Source organism: Pieris brassicae, chromosome Z (assembly GCF_905147105.1).
Source record: "Pieris brassicae chromosome Z, ilPieBrab1.1, whole genome shotgun sequence".
NCBI lineage: Eukaryota > Metazoa > Arthropoda > Insecta > Lepidoptera > Pieridae > Pieris > Pieris brassicae.
The window spans coordinates 5499271-5515019 of NC_059680.1; the positions used below are offsets into that span (position 1 = coordinate 5499271).

Sequence of the window (15749 nt, forward strand, 5' to 3'; positions counted from 1 at the left end):
CAATACCATCAGTTTTTGCCTTTTCCGGTAAATGTTCTACCTGTTATTTTACGTATATATTTTATGTGATAATTAATCAATAGGTAACAGAATATTTTTGCGAGCATCGCATCATCTTATCGCCCGAAGTGATTTATATTTCAGTTGTACGGATATGGTTATTTCATCGCATGTCATATATCGAATAATCTTATAATCGAAACGTAAAGTAGGTTAGTTTTGCAAGCTTAATACGTAATTTAAATAGCCATTCTTAGTGCTCTCGTAAACACGATTTTTCGACATCGTCACTATATACATTTACAGTGCAATTGCGTTTTAATGTTAGATGAAGTTACTAGTTCTTAGGAGATACATATGCCCATTGATTATTAACTTTGTATCGTTTTTGCGAAATTGTTATTATAATGACATGCTAACTGACAGTCGCGTCTATTTTTGGGACACGCCACCATAAAGTAAAGTATTACTTGCGTACATAGATAAAAAAAAATCATTAGTGAACAGACGATATATGAAAATTGCTATTGCTAGTTAAATAGCTCATAGAATTAATTAAAACATCTAACTAATTTTTAATCCATACTCTACACGTGGTACCCAGGACGGCAATCTCTTTCATCTCAATTTTTTTAAAGGAAGTTGTACTAATTCCTCTGTCTACAGATTAGTGTTGTCAATAAGAAATAAACTGCCATTTTTTTCACCAATGCTCTACACATTGACTTATGTCAACATTGTATTTCAACTTCCGCTGATAAATTTATAGAATGTTTATAAACATAACTATATGTACTATATATTTATTTATTTTTATTTGCTTATTTATTTACTCTTTGTTACACTACAATATAAAAATATTTTTTTTAAGATAATTAAATCAAAAGGAGGGCAACTGGGGGCCTTATCGCTTACGAGCGATCTCTTCCAGGCAACCACTGTGAGTAAAGAAAAAATAAAAATGTATTAAATTACATTCGGCAAGTAGTGCGAAAATCCATGTTATACACAGTTATTAAAACAAAAACTAAACAGGAATAACAAGAAAAGAACAAACTAAACAAAAAAGATGATACATTAAAAATATAAAATAAAAAGACACCTAAATCACGATAATATAAGATAAGTCTCACATCAGTTAGTAAGAAAGTTAGGGATAGGGATTTTCCTTTTATTCATAAAACAGCACGCTTCTAACTAAAGGTCTCCTTCGTCTCTATCTGTCAAATTGTGAATTACGTCGAAGTGAAAAGAGGCATATGAGTACTTTAAACAGTGCATTAAGACGTTTTTTATTACAGTCAAATCGTCGTTTCGAGAGACATGCTGATTAGCTGTATTCAAAGTAAAAAATGTATATAAAAAAGACTACAGATTACCAGCCACTGGACTCTGCCCTTGCGAACTTTGTTTCGCGCCAATTACTAATATGATTTTTTAGCTTAGCTTTAACTTAGACATTTTAGTAGCATAGTACATAGCAACTAAGCATTTTCTATGCTACAGATAATAAATTACTCGAATTTTTCCAACCAATTTTACAATTTTGCCATTAATTTATATACATATAATATATACAATAATAATAGTTTAGCCTTATTTATTCTTACGGAAACAACACTATTTACAAAAGAAACACACAAGTATATGCGTATCTCTGCCGTCAGTACTTCTCTGTGTCATTTTTCCTCTATTAGGGGAAGCTCGGGCAAGAAGCAAAGTGCGGAAAATGCAAGAAAAATAACCGTATTTTCTATAAATCTAGAATAGATAGCGCTATGGCAATTTTTTTAATTCGTTTCATGTGCGACCGGCGATGCCATGACAGTTTAACCAAAACAATACGCGAGTGCAGTTGTAAAAACAAAACAAAAAAAAGAAATATCGTTGTTTTGTAGACAGTTTTAACTTGTTTCTAATATGAGCGTGTTGGGCAAAACGGATACGCTTCAAGGGCAAGAAGGAAAATATTGAATTAATTACGATCAGTCTTCGCATTCATCAAAAAAGTATCTGCCAACTCCCACATAAGAACTGCAGTCTGTATTCGCCCAACTACTGCGTCGATTACATCAGATCCAATTTTCGGCTGGAGGTTCAGTGTATTTTTAGCCCACTAAACAGTAAAAATCTGATTTCGTGTTTTTATTTGATTGTTGGACTGAGGAGGTATTTAGTTTTAGTCTTGCTGAGACCTGCTGAACTCTGAAATTTTGGACATCTTATTATTTGCAAACGGATAATTGATACTTTTTGTTAATGCTCATAATTAATAAGAGTATCATCTATATTCGTATATTCATAAGAGTTCTATTGATTATCAGATTTCGGTTTTATTTACATTTATTAAAAAAAACAGTGGCGCTACAACATCTTTAGGTTTGGGCCTCAGATTTCTAAATCTGTTTCATGAACATTTTTAAATCTAATATCCAAGGTGATCAGCCTCCAGTGCCTGACACACGCCGTCGACTATTTGGGTCTAAGACATGTCGGTTTCCTCACGATTTCTTCCTTCAGCGTTGGAGCCAATGTTAAATGCGCAAATAGAAAGAAAGTCCATTGATGCACAGCCGGGGATCGATCTACGACCTCCGGGATGAGAGTCGAACGCTGAAAGCACTAGGCCATCACTGCCCCATCGACTTAGTCAATTCAAAAAGTAGAGAGAGCTATATTCAATTTACTGTCCATTTTTAAGCATAATTATTATTACTATGTAGGCTAATTATTTTGTAAACACTCTATGTTTGTGTATTCATATATTAGTTTGTTTGTAATAAACGCCTCCTTGTAAAAATAATAATATCATGTCAAAGAATTATTTTAATTGACTTCGATAAATTGTATTCGTAAACATCGAAAATCTAAAACTGATACATAAAGGCTAATCTATTATTGTCTATATAACAACTTACACATTCAAGCCTAGGTAACATCTAGATATTGTGAGCTGTCAACACTTCGACTGTAAATATTTAGGACAACTGCTTCAGCCGAGTCAGCGGTTAGTCAATGTTTCTATGAAATGTGACGCTCCACTGGAGGACTGTAATTGGTACAGTTCCAGCGACTCGGGATGGATGGTGGAACGTGGTGATGCGCTGGTAACTCTCAAACTCGTTCCAAATTAATGGACATTAATAAAATTAATTAAACGAATGAAGTCTGAAAAGAACTGGCTTAGTATAGCAGTAAAGTCTTATTTTTTTTATGAATTAGGATGTATATATTTCATTAGGTTTTAGATATCGAATTAAATCTTTTCTGACTTCTTTCTCAAATACAAAATCCTATTTATAAAATACAATTCTCTTACCAGTAGGGAATTTACCGACTTCAAAATTCGTGATTTACATTTCGATATATTATTGTTTTATTGTTGTTATGTTAACTTTGTTTGATTGCAAGTTTCTTGACTCTAAAATACGAGAACAAAATCACTCTCAGTCACATATAGGTGTAATAAATTATTATTCTATACCAAAGCTCAGTCACGATACGATACCCAGACGAGTTACTTTAAAACGAATATAGTCCAGCCATTTGTTGATTAGGTTGTAAGACGTATTTTTCTAGGGAATTGGAACTTTTATTTGTTAAACAACACGAGAAAACAAAATAAGGTACAGGAACAATTTCGTTTTTTAGTTAACAAATAAAGAAACTGAAAGTAGTCGTTTGTATGTACAAGTACAGCGCAAAAAAAACTGCTTTAAAGTGATCTAAAGACCACAAATGAATTAAATATATATTCTTTTCTATATGATAATAATATTCACGCTCATATAATTTTTTGCAGTCACACGAGAAAAGTAATTGACAATTGAGCGGAACAAAGGGTCGAAAAGAGATACAAAAGAAGGGTAACATTTAACGTAGATATCGTGAGCTTTATAAGCTCCGCCCTAAGCAGTATTCTGGGCGTATCGTTCACCAATTCATAAATCGATTCGTCTCCAAACGAGACAAACATACCAGTGCAATAAGCTTTAGAAAGAGACAAAAACTAATAGGTAGGGGGCGGCGCTTCGTGGTATTCTCTACCACAGCCGGTGTCGCCCCGGTCTCTCTCATTCGCCTCTCGTTTAGCGTCCGCTATGTAAACGGCCGTTGTTGTGAATCTAAACAAAATCAGTCAGTCATCGTTTTGTTGCCGTTAAAGTAGCACGTCGAGAATCTCGTGTTCAGTTTTTGATGATGTTGTTGATGTGAACGAAATTAACTGAAAATGCACGCGTTGTTTGGTGAACAAAGTCCTTATACCTACCGCGGTGGTGCTACCGGCGGATATTCCGCGGGAGTGACACCTTATGCCTACGAACAATACAGATACGGTTATGGTGCTCCATATCTTCATCCTCATCAGCAACATGTTGGCACCCCCAAAGATATGGTGAAACCACCATATTCATATATAGCACTGATTGCAATGGCGATTCAAAACGCTCCCGACCGGCGAATAACTCTTAACGGTATTTATCAGTTTATTATGGAGCGATTTCCTTACTACAGAGAAAATAAGCAAGGATGGCAAAATTCAATTCGACACAATTTGAGCCTCAACGAATGTTTCGTTAAGGTTGCCAGAGACGATAAGAAGCCCGGTAAAGGTAGTTATTGGACTCTCGATCCCGATTCATACAACATGTTCGACAACGGATCTTACTTGCGACGGCGGCGCCGATTTAAGAAAAAGGATGCATTAAAGGAAAAGGAAGAAGCGATAAAACGACAACAACAACTGCAACAAGCGCAAGAAGCGTTAGCAGCACAAGAAGCGCTCAGTGCAGCGGATGCGCTCGGGCAACAGCGGGACGTCAAGCCTGATGTTAAGCCGCGCATCTTCGAGTGTAGACCTAAACGAGAGCCCGGCGCAGATTGTGCACGGTACGAGAAACCTAATGATGCTCTTGATGAGTTCAGCGAACCACGACTGCCTTCTTCCGCGGTATATTGCTCACCACAACCGTATTCATTGGCTGCGGAGGAGTTCCGAGCGGCTACATCAGGCTGGTATGCAGCCCCCGAACCCCCCGCCGAACAGTTACCACCAGTATTTAGAGATCTCTTTGAACCACCGAGTTGTCAGCTAGCCGGTTTCCGCGGTGGTTCTCCCGTTCCTGATGCATATCGAGCGTCACCACCGCCACATCATCATTACCGCACCTCCGCTCCATCGTATTACCACCATCAAGCCTGCGTTGCAGCTGCACCCGCACCCGCTCACAAGTCCTACTGAGACATCGCCCTCAGGTGAGCATCACTTTTAACTTTATACTTGCGCTTGCGAATCTTATAGGCGTCGCGAACTAGCTGTGCGAGTTGTTTGATATCAACCCCTGCGGCCGAGGGGTGGACGTCGGACGTTGGAGCACTTCGTGACGTGGTTGTGGTTGCAGGAGGCCGGCATCATACGGCGCCGAACGGATTTAGCCGCCCGCGTCAATTCCACCGGATAAATATAGCCGGAGATGCCGCAGAGGCAAGCGGCGGCGTCGATAAGCACTGTTTACAGATCGGCGGCCGACCCTGCCGCCTCCCGCTCTGTTCACTTCTATAGGTATGTTTTAACACGTGTTTGAAATCACCCATAATGAATGCTAATGATGTGGAGGTGTAGCCGTCGCGTCGGTTGGTTTATGACAGGTCGATCAATTTTTGTTTCTTTCTTTCATTAAGACTAAATCTCTTTTAAAGTACTTTTTCGTCTTATTCTGTGATAAGTAATGAGTAGGTTGGTTAAATTGTTGTAATTAGACTTTCAGTATAATACGAGGGTAACTAACATACCTATTTTGACACTTAAATTACTATTTATTAAGTACATTGACTCTAAAATAAATTAATTTATTGAAACGGTATTTTAATGAAATCTATCGTTTGCTTTTCAAAATTCATGTAAAATGCTCCCAAGTAGTGTGAAGTTTCATACAGTTTCATTCAATGCCGGACATACGGACCTTCGGTTGCTGTGTATTGTGTTGAAGTGTAACTAACCATCTGGCAAACAAGTGCGTCGATTAATAAAAAAAGTTCTCTAAACTTAACAATATAAGTTCGACCAGATCACGTACATTTTAAATAAAAATATAAATTCCTTTTGAAAAAATAATACGACTGAAATGAACAAAAAAACATTAAATCACAATATATTTTTATTTCTACTATTGATTCGTTTTGTATTAAGAAAATTAAATTGTAAATTGGTGCCAAAAATCAAAAACCAAATAATGAAATCTTCAAACCAAAATCAGTCGACGGCCGGAGAAACTATGAGCACGTCAAAAGTTACACGTTGAAATGATAACTGCCTTCTTTGTTTTTAAAAACATAGAATTAATGCTATTCTAACCTAGATAGTTTTAGTGTATCTGAGATGCCATATCCTAGGAGATGTGTCATTGTATTTCGTTTCGAGTTTAAAGAAACAGTCCAATTATTTTTTAAACTGCACCCGAAAACAATTTAATGTTATGCATTGTTACTCTGACAAACTACCGAACTCCCTACCAAACTGCTTTGGTCCTTCTTTAGCCAAAAAAGTCGGACTTCCGTGCCTGCAACACGTTATATTGAGGTACGACAAGAGAAGATAAAATCCAATACATTTTTGGATTACGATAGTCAGCCCGAGTCCCTTCCCTTTCTCATTATGTTTACTGTCACCATGAGAATGTGTTCTTACGAATATCTAAAAATTGGTGCATACTTAAGTAACAACCTTCTGCTTGAGACAGTGGTCTGTGCAGCGTTATAGTATAAACAGGTGTTAGTATAAACCCTCTTTAATTTGAGTAGGCAGCGATAGTCTTATAAGATAGTAACACTTTATTACCGTGTAACAGAAACTATTACTTGCATCAAACACTCCGAGGAGCATTAACAAACTCGTAAAAGTTTACGCGAGAAGATTTATAAAACACACAAAATATTCTTACACTTTCTTGATACTTGTAAAACCGATATCAAACTTTTATTTATTGGTATTAAGTGATCTCTTTTTAGTGGTTTGTTTTTTTAGTTGTAAAAATGGTATATATTCTATTTGTTGGATGTTTGTTACGGGCTTGAGGTATAAGTGGATCGATCTTTAAGAACTTGTATACGACAATTATATATATATATATATATATTACATTTTAAATCGGCTCCGAATTCTATTTACGTAGTTTTATAATTATGTAATGTTACATGTTTATTCTTGAAGTGATTTTATATGTCGTTCGTTTTTGTATTAATTGTATTTTTTATTCTTTAGTTTGTAAGGAATTTAAATGAATTTGTACTGTAGTGTAGTCGGGCACAAAGGTTAGCGGTGGTTTTGTGTTTTTGTACTATTAGTTTATTTAAAATGTTTAAGCAATAATAATAATTAAAAAAGTGTTAAATACCTTTGAAACTATTGAACTTTAAAAATACATCCGTCGGACGAAGTTTTAGGACATTGCAGCCTCAGGGTAAAAAAAATCTTTTTAAGTGTGTAGTAATTTTATATTATTCTGCTCCGTTAAAATCTTACCATTTTTCATTAATTATTTATTTTATCTTATTAAAGTATTCCTACAGCTACTCATTGAACAATATGCAAACAATTACATTATACACAAAAGCCAAAAACGGAATACACATTCCAACATAAACATAAAGCACAGTTTTACCTATTTATACAAAAATATAATGAAGTACAAATTCATACTAAATTCTAAATTATAAGTTCTAAGTTTCAAGATTCATTGACCATAATAATAATAATTTATTATAAAGGGAGCATAACAAAGCCATTTAAAAAAAATACCAGAGTTTTTTAAATATTTTTTAAGCATTTTTTAGTCACATTAAATATATCTATTTGCTGGTAATTTGTGTTATAATCTGAAGGTATACGATACATGGCTGAGTTACGTAAATAGTTTTACGTTTTATAAAATAATTGTTTATTTCAAAAAAAATGTTGCGATTAAAATTAAGAATTTTTTTAACGTTTTGTACAATTCATACCGTATTTACATACGAATTCCATCAGGCAACATAATTCTGAGTTTTAAGTTAGTACAAAATTTATTCGTATGTAATATTTCAATTACATGAATGATTAATCTAGGTTGTGCCTGCCTGTAATACGTTTTTTTTTAAATTGTTTTACGCATGTTTCATTAATGAGAAACGACAAAGACTACGGCCTCTGTCTGAATCAAATGTATATAAATATTGTATTAAACCAAGTTAGTTATGGCTTAATATTGCTCCATTGTAAAAATGTATACACCATTAAAGACCAACAAAAAATTATAGAACATCGCTTGAACGTTCATTCCATTCATTCTTAGTTCTCAGTTCTTCAGTTCAGTTCTCAGTTCATTCAATATTGTAAATCGCGAACAATCCTTCACGTTACCGACGACTCTGAATACAGTATATGACATCATTATTTTTATTATATTATTCATTGTTTTATTTTTTTGTATAGATTCATTTACTCTCTTGAGTCTTTAGTTTTAAGTAATGTACTGTAATGTGGCTCTTCAGTCACAGACGTTAGGCCTCATAGCGGCTTGGTGTTAAAGTACCTTAATTTGTATTATTTAAACAATTAATAAAAGTAATGTATTAAGTAAGGGTTTGTTGTGTACGGATAAGTTTTACATAAGTTCCAAATAACCTTTTTATTACTTATTGGTAGGTTAAACACTATTGTTGCGTTTCACGACCTAGTCCATAAAGTCCATCATAAGTTATGAGTGCGATGAAACGCGAAGTTTCTTATTCGGAACTTTTATATTCCAAATAATTTATGTGTTGCATAGCTATTTGGTACTTTATCCATACATTGCAACACAGACCCTTAATGTTTTAAAATTAAATATTTACTGATACCAAATAGTACCAGACTCATAGGTTAATAAATGTATGAAATTTTTTACAAAGTGTAATTAAAATTTAGACAGAAATATAATTTCTAGTGCTTGATGCAATGATGATGAAAAAATATTTGTTTGTCACTATTTAGTACAGTATTTAATTTAATTATTGCATTTAGATTTAATCATAAATTTTAAAATACCAATAATATAACATTAAAATTGGTCCCTGTGACCTTTAATGCTGGCAGCATTTTACCTGTATCAATAAATTTTATGCCAAAAACATAATTTTCCTTTTTGTTTTAGATTAAACATTGATGGACGCGTGGGAGGATGAAAAAGGAAGATCATACGTAATAAGGTGATGAAGTGAAAAATTGACTTTTTTATATTCATCGAAACGAACGAAGTTTTATTTACTTCTCTGGAAGACTTACATTAGTTTGTATATTTGTTTAACTTAGCTTAATAGTTAAATTATTGTATACCGATAAATTGTTTTAAATTTATGCGAGTAAAGGTATTTTCAAAATCATTTATTATTGAGTAGTTCGTTAGGGATCACTAAGATAAAGTCATAAGTTTATGTCGTCTGTAAATAGGCGATGCAAGCAACTCGAATTGTTTAATATAAAATTGAATATTCATTAGATTAGACTAGCTGTAGTTCCATGTAGTTATACACTATCTAGTCGTTTTCTTTGAGTGTATGTAACGAGTTGTAATTTGTTCGTGTTCTCAAAAAACAAAATATTTTCAAACATTGCTATTCAAATGTCTGTCTTAATATTGATAACTGACACCCTGATGTGTTTTATACGTCATTAATTGTAATAATTTAAACAATCAAACAATCCAGTTACATTTATAATATTAGTATTTATATTATGTATTTCTAAAGAAGCGATAATTAATAAAAAATACTTATTTATCTACAGTTATCATATTCCAAACTCTCTGAATGGTGATATTTTTAGGAAAAAAACTTAAATTAAATATATATGATATGCCTCCGAGTAGTGACTAAACATAGGGATGAACGATTCTCAATAGGCCGGAAACACACTCGCGAGACTTTTGGTACTGTCAGTGGTAGTTTCACAGATGAAGTGAAGTGAAGCTCCTGCCAGTTTGGCCCCGGTTTTATAAAATGATGATCAAAATAGAAATAATCTTTTACTTGCTTTAGGATTGATAGTCTTTCTTGAAGGTGATGTATAATTTCAAAAAGGATTGTCTGATGTTTTTGCCTCTTAAGAATTATACCGGAATTGATTAGCCATATTTCAGAGTCGAGCTCTAAAAGAAAACGGAACTGAGCTTTGATATTTAAAATATCATATTCAGAAAATAAAAATGTAAATCAGTAATGAGAAGATAAATTTCATAAGCTTGTTCCATTTATTACGTATTCCTCAAGAGAGGTAACTGAACTACTCTTGGTACAGATTTAAGACCAAAATATGTAGACCTAGTTATACTCTCATTTCGCTTTTCCACTTTGAAATGTGGTATGATAAAATTACGCTTTGTATTTTTATGGATATAATTCTAAGTTCAAACAGTTAATAATAATCAACAGCAAGGCCATTATATTTTTCTGGGGTTATAGAAAACTTGATATCATTAATATAATAAATGTATCTTTCATATAAGCCTAATTTAGTGAACTCATAATACCATGTAAGTAAATTAATAACTTTGTGATATATTATGTTAAACGTGTGTATATATATATGTACCTACTTGCATATTAAATGGTTATTTGTATTTAGAATACATATAGGTTTCATTTTTTCCTTAATAAATTTTTTTCCGTCGATCTACCAGATTAAAAAAAAATTAAATTCACTATGAACTCAATCACAAAGATAAATAAAAAAGTTGGTTCAATATTCACGGTTTACGCAAAAATACGTTATTTTAAAGTTAAAATTTTACTGCAAATTTTATGTATTTTAAGTAAGTTGTAAAGGGTATAACGGTAAAATATAACTGGTTAGATTTTGTCAAAATCGTATATTAAAGCTGAATTATCTTTATATTATAATTCCTTATTACATTTTCACCCATTACTATCATATTATTTCGTAAATGCAACCGTCATAAAAAATATAAAATCTTATTGATATAATCACCACGATTCTATACGTTGAGTGGGCACTTCACCGTTGATTAAGACCTTGCATTCCAAAGCTAACTAAAAAAATCAAGTGGTTTCAAGGAGCCAAGTCTCATACTGACGAAAGATCACCAATGGATTGTGTTAACCAATTTAAATGTTAGGGAGGCTCATTTACGAGTTGTTTGAGGCTATTTTGCGTTGCATATACGCCTGGAATTAATAATATTCATATAAATTAAAAAAGCCTTACTTACTTACCTTATCCATCAGTGTTATTTATTTTTAACACAAAATACCGAATTAAACGCATATAATACACCAAACACATGATACAGACGACACAAGGCTTGTAATTAATTATATTCAGACAGATTTTCGATTTTATTTGTTAGTTAGTCCTCTGGATACATTGGCGCTACAACTGTTGATCAATTTTCTCTATTTGACGATCAGCTTTCTGTGCCTGACACACGTTATCAATTATTTGTTCCTATACCAGTTAGGGTTTGAACACTCATAGAGTTAAAAATCGGGCGTTCAGCCAATGGGCTAATCGAACAAGAATATGGGATAAGGTGAACTCGAGAATACGAGTGTGCTTAACCATAGGCTGGCTCGATTCAAGTGAAGAGCTGTCATAGTGACGTATTAAGATGACGGTCGTCTTAGCCACCCACGAGCCTAGGTAGTTGAAGAGCTTTCATAACAAATATATTTCTTATTAATCATATTTCTAAACAATTTATGGATAAGAATGTGGTTAGTATAACTTAGGTGATAGTAGTTTGATAGAGAATATATTTTTCACTCTATATTGATAAATTGCTGGGCCTTCGCCAGGCTTCGTCAGAAAAAGGTACAGTCTTGGCTCGTAAAGTAAACATAATGATGATGTTTATTCCATATAAAAATAAATGGTGACCGATTACTGTTAAGGCCGTTAAATTAACCTAATTATAATAAGTTTGAATTAATTTAACTTTATCAGAACTTAAAATTGTATAGTTGTGAAAATTCCTCATATTTTAATCTAAGCGAGATGTAAATAAATGATAGTAAGTAATATTTCTTTCATTTAATTTTTAACTATTTCGTTGAACAATATAACTGGAGTTCGATTTTCTTTGTTTTCAAATCACGTTTTTCTAATAAGAACCTGCGCATCTATATAGTCAATTCTTCAATTAAGACAAAACCAAAAGACCAGTCTTATACCCAAAATTATAACCAAATAAGGTATTCGAGAGTGACAATATGAATTAATACTGAAAATCGAAAGCGGTATGCGGAGTACTTATTTTGGCAATGTTTCTGTGTACCGGTCAGTGAACTATGCTTGATGTTTATTGTTTTTTACAACACCATGTTGCTTTTGGCACTATGGTTATTTGTTTAAATAGCATGCATGAAGGTGAGGTTACGTCATTTTTGATGAAAATTACGGCCATGACATTGCACGTATTCAATAATTTTGAACCACGTACACTAAATAAATATAAATAGACGCCAATTATAGGCTATTAAAAATTATTGATAGTGTTTTGTTTTCATTCAATAATGCTGGATGCAATGCAATTTTTTTAATAATTTTAAACCAATATTAAAATGTCCGAATTGCAGACTGCTTCGGTTTCTCAAGGCTGGATTATTACTTTTTAATATTTTTGAAATAAATAAAGCCAGGATTGCATTGTAATGGTGAAATAATTTTTAAGTCCAATTCGGTTGTATTTAAGTTTTTTCGTAACAGACGTCTTTTATCTTCATAATTAAACAAAAGAATTTATTTAAGACTTCTTACGGTCTCAATTTAAGCCTAATCAAGTACATTCAACCTCTGGAGTCTCTGGTCATGTATTCTAATTATTCTAGTTACCACTGTATTATCGAAACGAACGACATAGAAAGTTTTGTAGTTTTATTAAAGAAAGTAATAATGTAGATAAGCAAAGCTGAAATTTTAAATCGCCAAGAAAGAAGTCTTACTGGATCTACTGTCTACTCTTAGTGAGGAAAACTGTTTATCCACTCAGAAAATTCATAATAAGGTACATATTTTGCCCTATTGAGGGTTCAGAAAGGAAAACGTATCGGAATTGGAGATGCGGCAGTAATGTTCGCCCTGCTTCTGGTTTCTAAATTTTACCCTTTACCTAGTTTCTATGTTACAATTTCTCATGAGTCACATGCTGAAGGATTGAAGGTCGACATAAGGTGAACAACCATCTCAGCTGTATGGATTATCTCTGTCTTAACGCGATAATTTAATCCTTTGTTTATCTAATGCCTCTAAAAGTCTCGGCGTACAGGAATGGAAAGCATCTGAGCGAGTCATGTATCATAAGCATAAGAAAATAATCCGGCTGAGTTACGACTAAGGAGATAGTGCTAATATTCAAGAGCGGCTATATTTTTAACATTAAAATGAATCAAAAAATCTTTTTCTTTAATAAACTCGTAATATAATAACTACATTTACAAGATCCCGCCTATCGAATTTATCTGTGTGCAATTACTAATTTATGTAGCTTCCGTGTCAGTGGTTAACGCACGGCACGAAACCTAGAGACTCTAGACCCGTGTTCGATATACGGCAAAAAATATTTTAACAGTTTTTTTTGTAGGTACCTAATTACTGAAAAGAAGCAGTAAAGTCTGGATGTAAATAATAATATAGAACTAGGCTTAATTTCGGATGCCCTGTCAAAATTGAAAATATTTAAGAATAAATTCATTACGAATATATTCGTTATAATAACCGTTAACAAAAGTTAACGGAAATATATTATTTTCATTAGATAAAGCCTATTTTCGAGTGCTTTATAACAAGAGATTACCACATCGATTAAATTAGATATTTTTCTCCACAACTCATCTAACTCTATTATAAGGTAAAAAATATTATTTATAGTTTTATTTTCTTCTAAAGAAAACACGAAGGAAGTTTATATATATACAAATTAAAACAATAATATCTTGGGTAAATATTGAGTACAACAGAAGCTCTAAAAATAATTTTATCACGCATAATTTAAGTGGTTGACGCTTTGACGTTGATGCGTTAACAACGGTACCCCAAGGAAAATGGGGACAAAATGGCGTCCACGCCCTATGATTAATTTCGGTCCCTCCCTTATACGCCTTGAGTTGTCCCAACTGTCATTCAAATCGGTATTGACTGAAGGGTCGCATTTAGGGAAGTTAAATTAAGCTAATATTGAATCTCTATGGGCAGACTTTTCAGTATCTATTTCATGAGAGCATCTTTGAGTTAAAGAACAGAATTTTGCCACAGAATTTATGCATGTGTATACGGATACTCTTTTAAAATTGAAATCTGTATAATCCAGTGGCGTTATCACCGTAAATGAGTCTTGGCCTAGGATTACAACCGTTTCTTCGTTTGTTTTGATTTTATAGGTAAGTATATGATCTGACGTAGTACGTGTAGGAGGAAGTCCTAATTGAACATAAAAAGGATCGCACGCTTAAGCCGACAGTACTCGAACTTTTATTGTTTATCGCTTGTAGAGTTTGTCAAAAATTGTATAATGTGATGTCATTTAGAGTCATAGGCGTTCTAGTCGCAGCGCCTTCTACAGTCTTATGTATTTAATTATTTAAAAAATTGGACTGTTTTAACTAAAGTACTGGTCTGGTACTGCAGAGTTGACCGTTGAATTCACCATCAGGTGAGCCTCCTGTGTCTTTCCTCTCAGTTACATAAAAAACACCTACTCGTACGATGTAAGAAAAGGGGAGAACCGGCAGGCTAACCCACAAAGTCGACGGCGTTTGTCAGGCACAAAAGGCTGAACACCTACTTGCCTATTAAATGAAATAAATGATTATGACACAGATATCTGAGTCCCAGCCCGAAAAGGTTTGTGTGCCACAGGTTTTTTTAGTACTAATTCTGAGTTGTAATATTTTGCTTACAGTACATTTACAATGGTACAGATTTGATATAAATTATGCCCATAAGTAATTTCATTACAAACACCTTTAAGTTTTAAAATAACACCCGGAAATTGCAAGGGTTGCAATTGTAAGGGAATTAAAAGGTATATTTTGGTCAATCAAATTTTGGGATGTGATTGCCTGGCTTCATAAATTTAAGATGTGGTATGTTATAAAAACCTTTATTTTCTTCTCTTTATTTTTGTGTAGCCCTTCATACATCAAGGTTTTACCCCTTAGTGGTATTTTGGTGTATTTGTACTCTTAGTTCTTTTTAAAGTAGCTACATATTAACATTTAGAACATTTAGGACCAACTGATTGATTTTCGGAAATACGAACTTCTAATTAGTCCATCCGTCTAGTTTTACGTTTAGCAACATATTATGCGATTAATTTTCATTTATACATACTCTTGGGCCATGGGCTTCAAGCGCACAGGCTCTAATTAAAGATTTAAGTTGGCGCCTGGGAGATAGTACTGGTGACCCCCGAGCGATACATCGAGGAAATGCCAGCGTTAAAGGCAACCAAATTTAAAATTTTGTTTTAATTTTCGTTTTATTAATTTTTATGAACTCTGTAGGCTTAGAAAATTTTGAATACTGTATATTTGATTGTTATGTTTAGGTTTTAATAAACGATTTATACAGATATAGGTTTTAATTTTAAAAATGTTAACGATTTTTTTATAAAAATGCTTCATTACTCTTGTTGGTATTTTACAAACCGTAGCTTGGTAAAGTATTGATTTGACGGTTATCTCGCCACCTACGTTTATATTGAAACTTAAATAAATAT

At 33.3% G+C, this 15749-nt stretch overlaps 1 protein-coding gene across 1 annotated transcript; it reads left to right on the forward strand.

The window, feature by feature from the left end:
- The first annotated feature begins 4177 nt into the window (after positions 1-4177).
- LOC123718660 (fork head domain-containing protein crocodile-like) lies at positions 4178-10448 on the forward strand. The gene is made up of 2 exons (XM_045675351.1): positions 4178-5256; positions 9171-10448. The coding sequence occupies exon 1, from the start codon at positions 4232-4234 to the stop codon at positions 5240-5242; it is 1011 nt and encodes a 336-aa protein (XP_045531307.1). The 5' UTR covers positions 4178-4231; the 3' UTR covers positions 5243-5256; positions 9171-10448.
- Positions 10449-15749: the final 5301 nt, after the last annotated feature.

What these genes read in the sequence shown, in the direction of transcription:
- LOC123718660 (XM_045675351.1), top strand. Translation starts at nt 4,232, where the DNA reads ATGCACGCGTTGTTTGGTGAACAAAGTCCTTATACCTACCGCGGTGGT.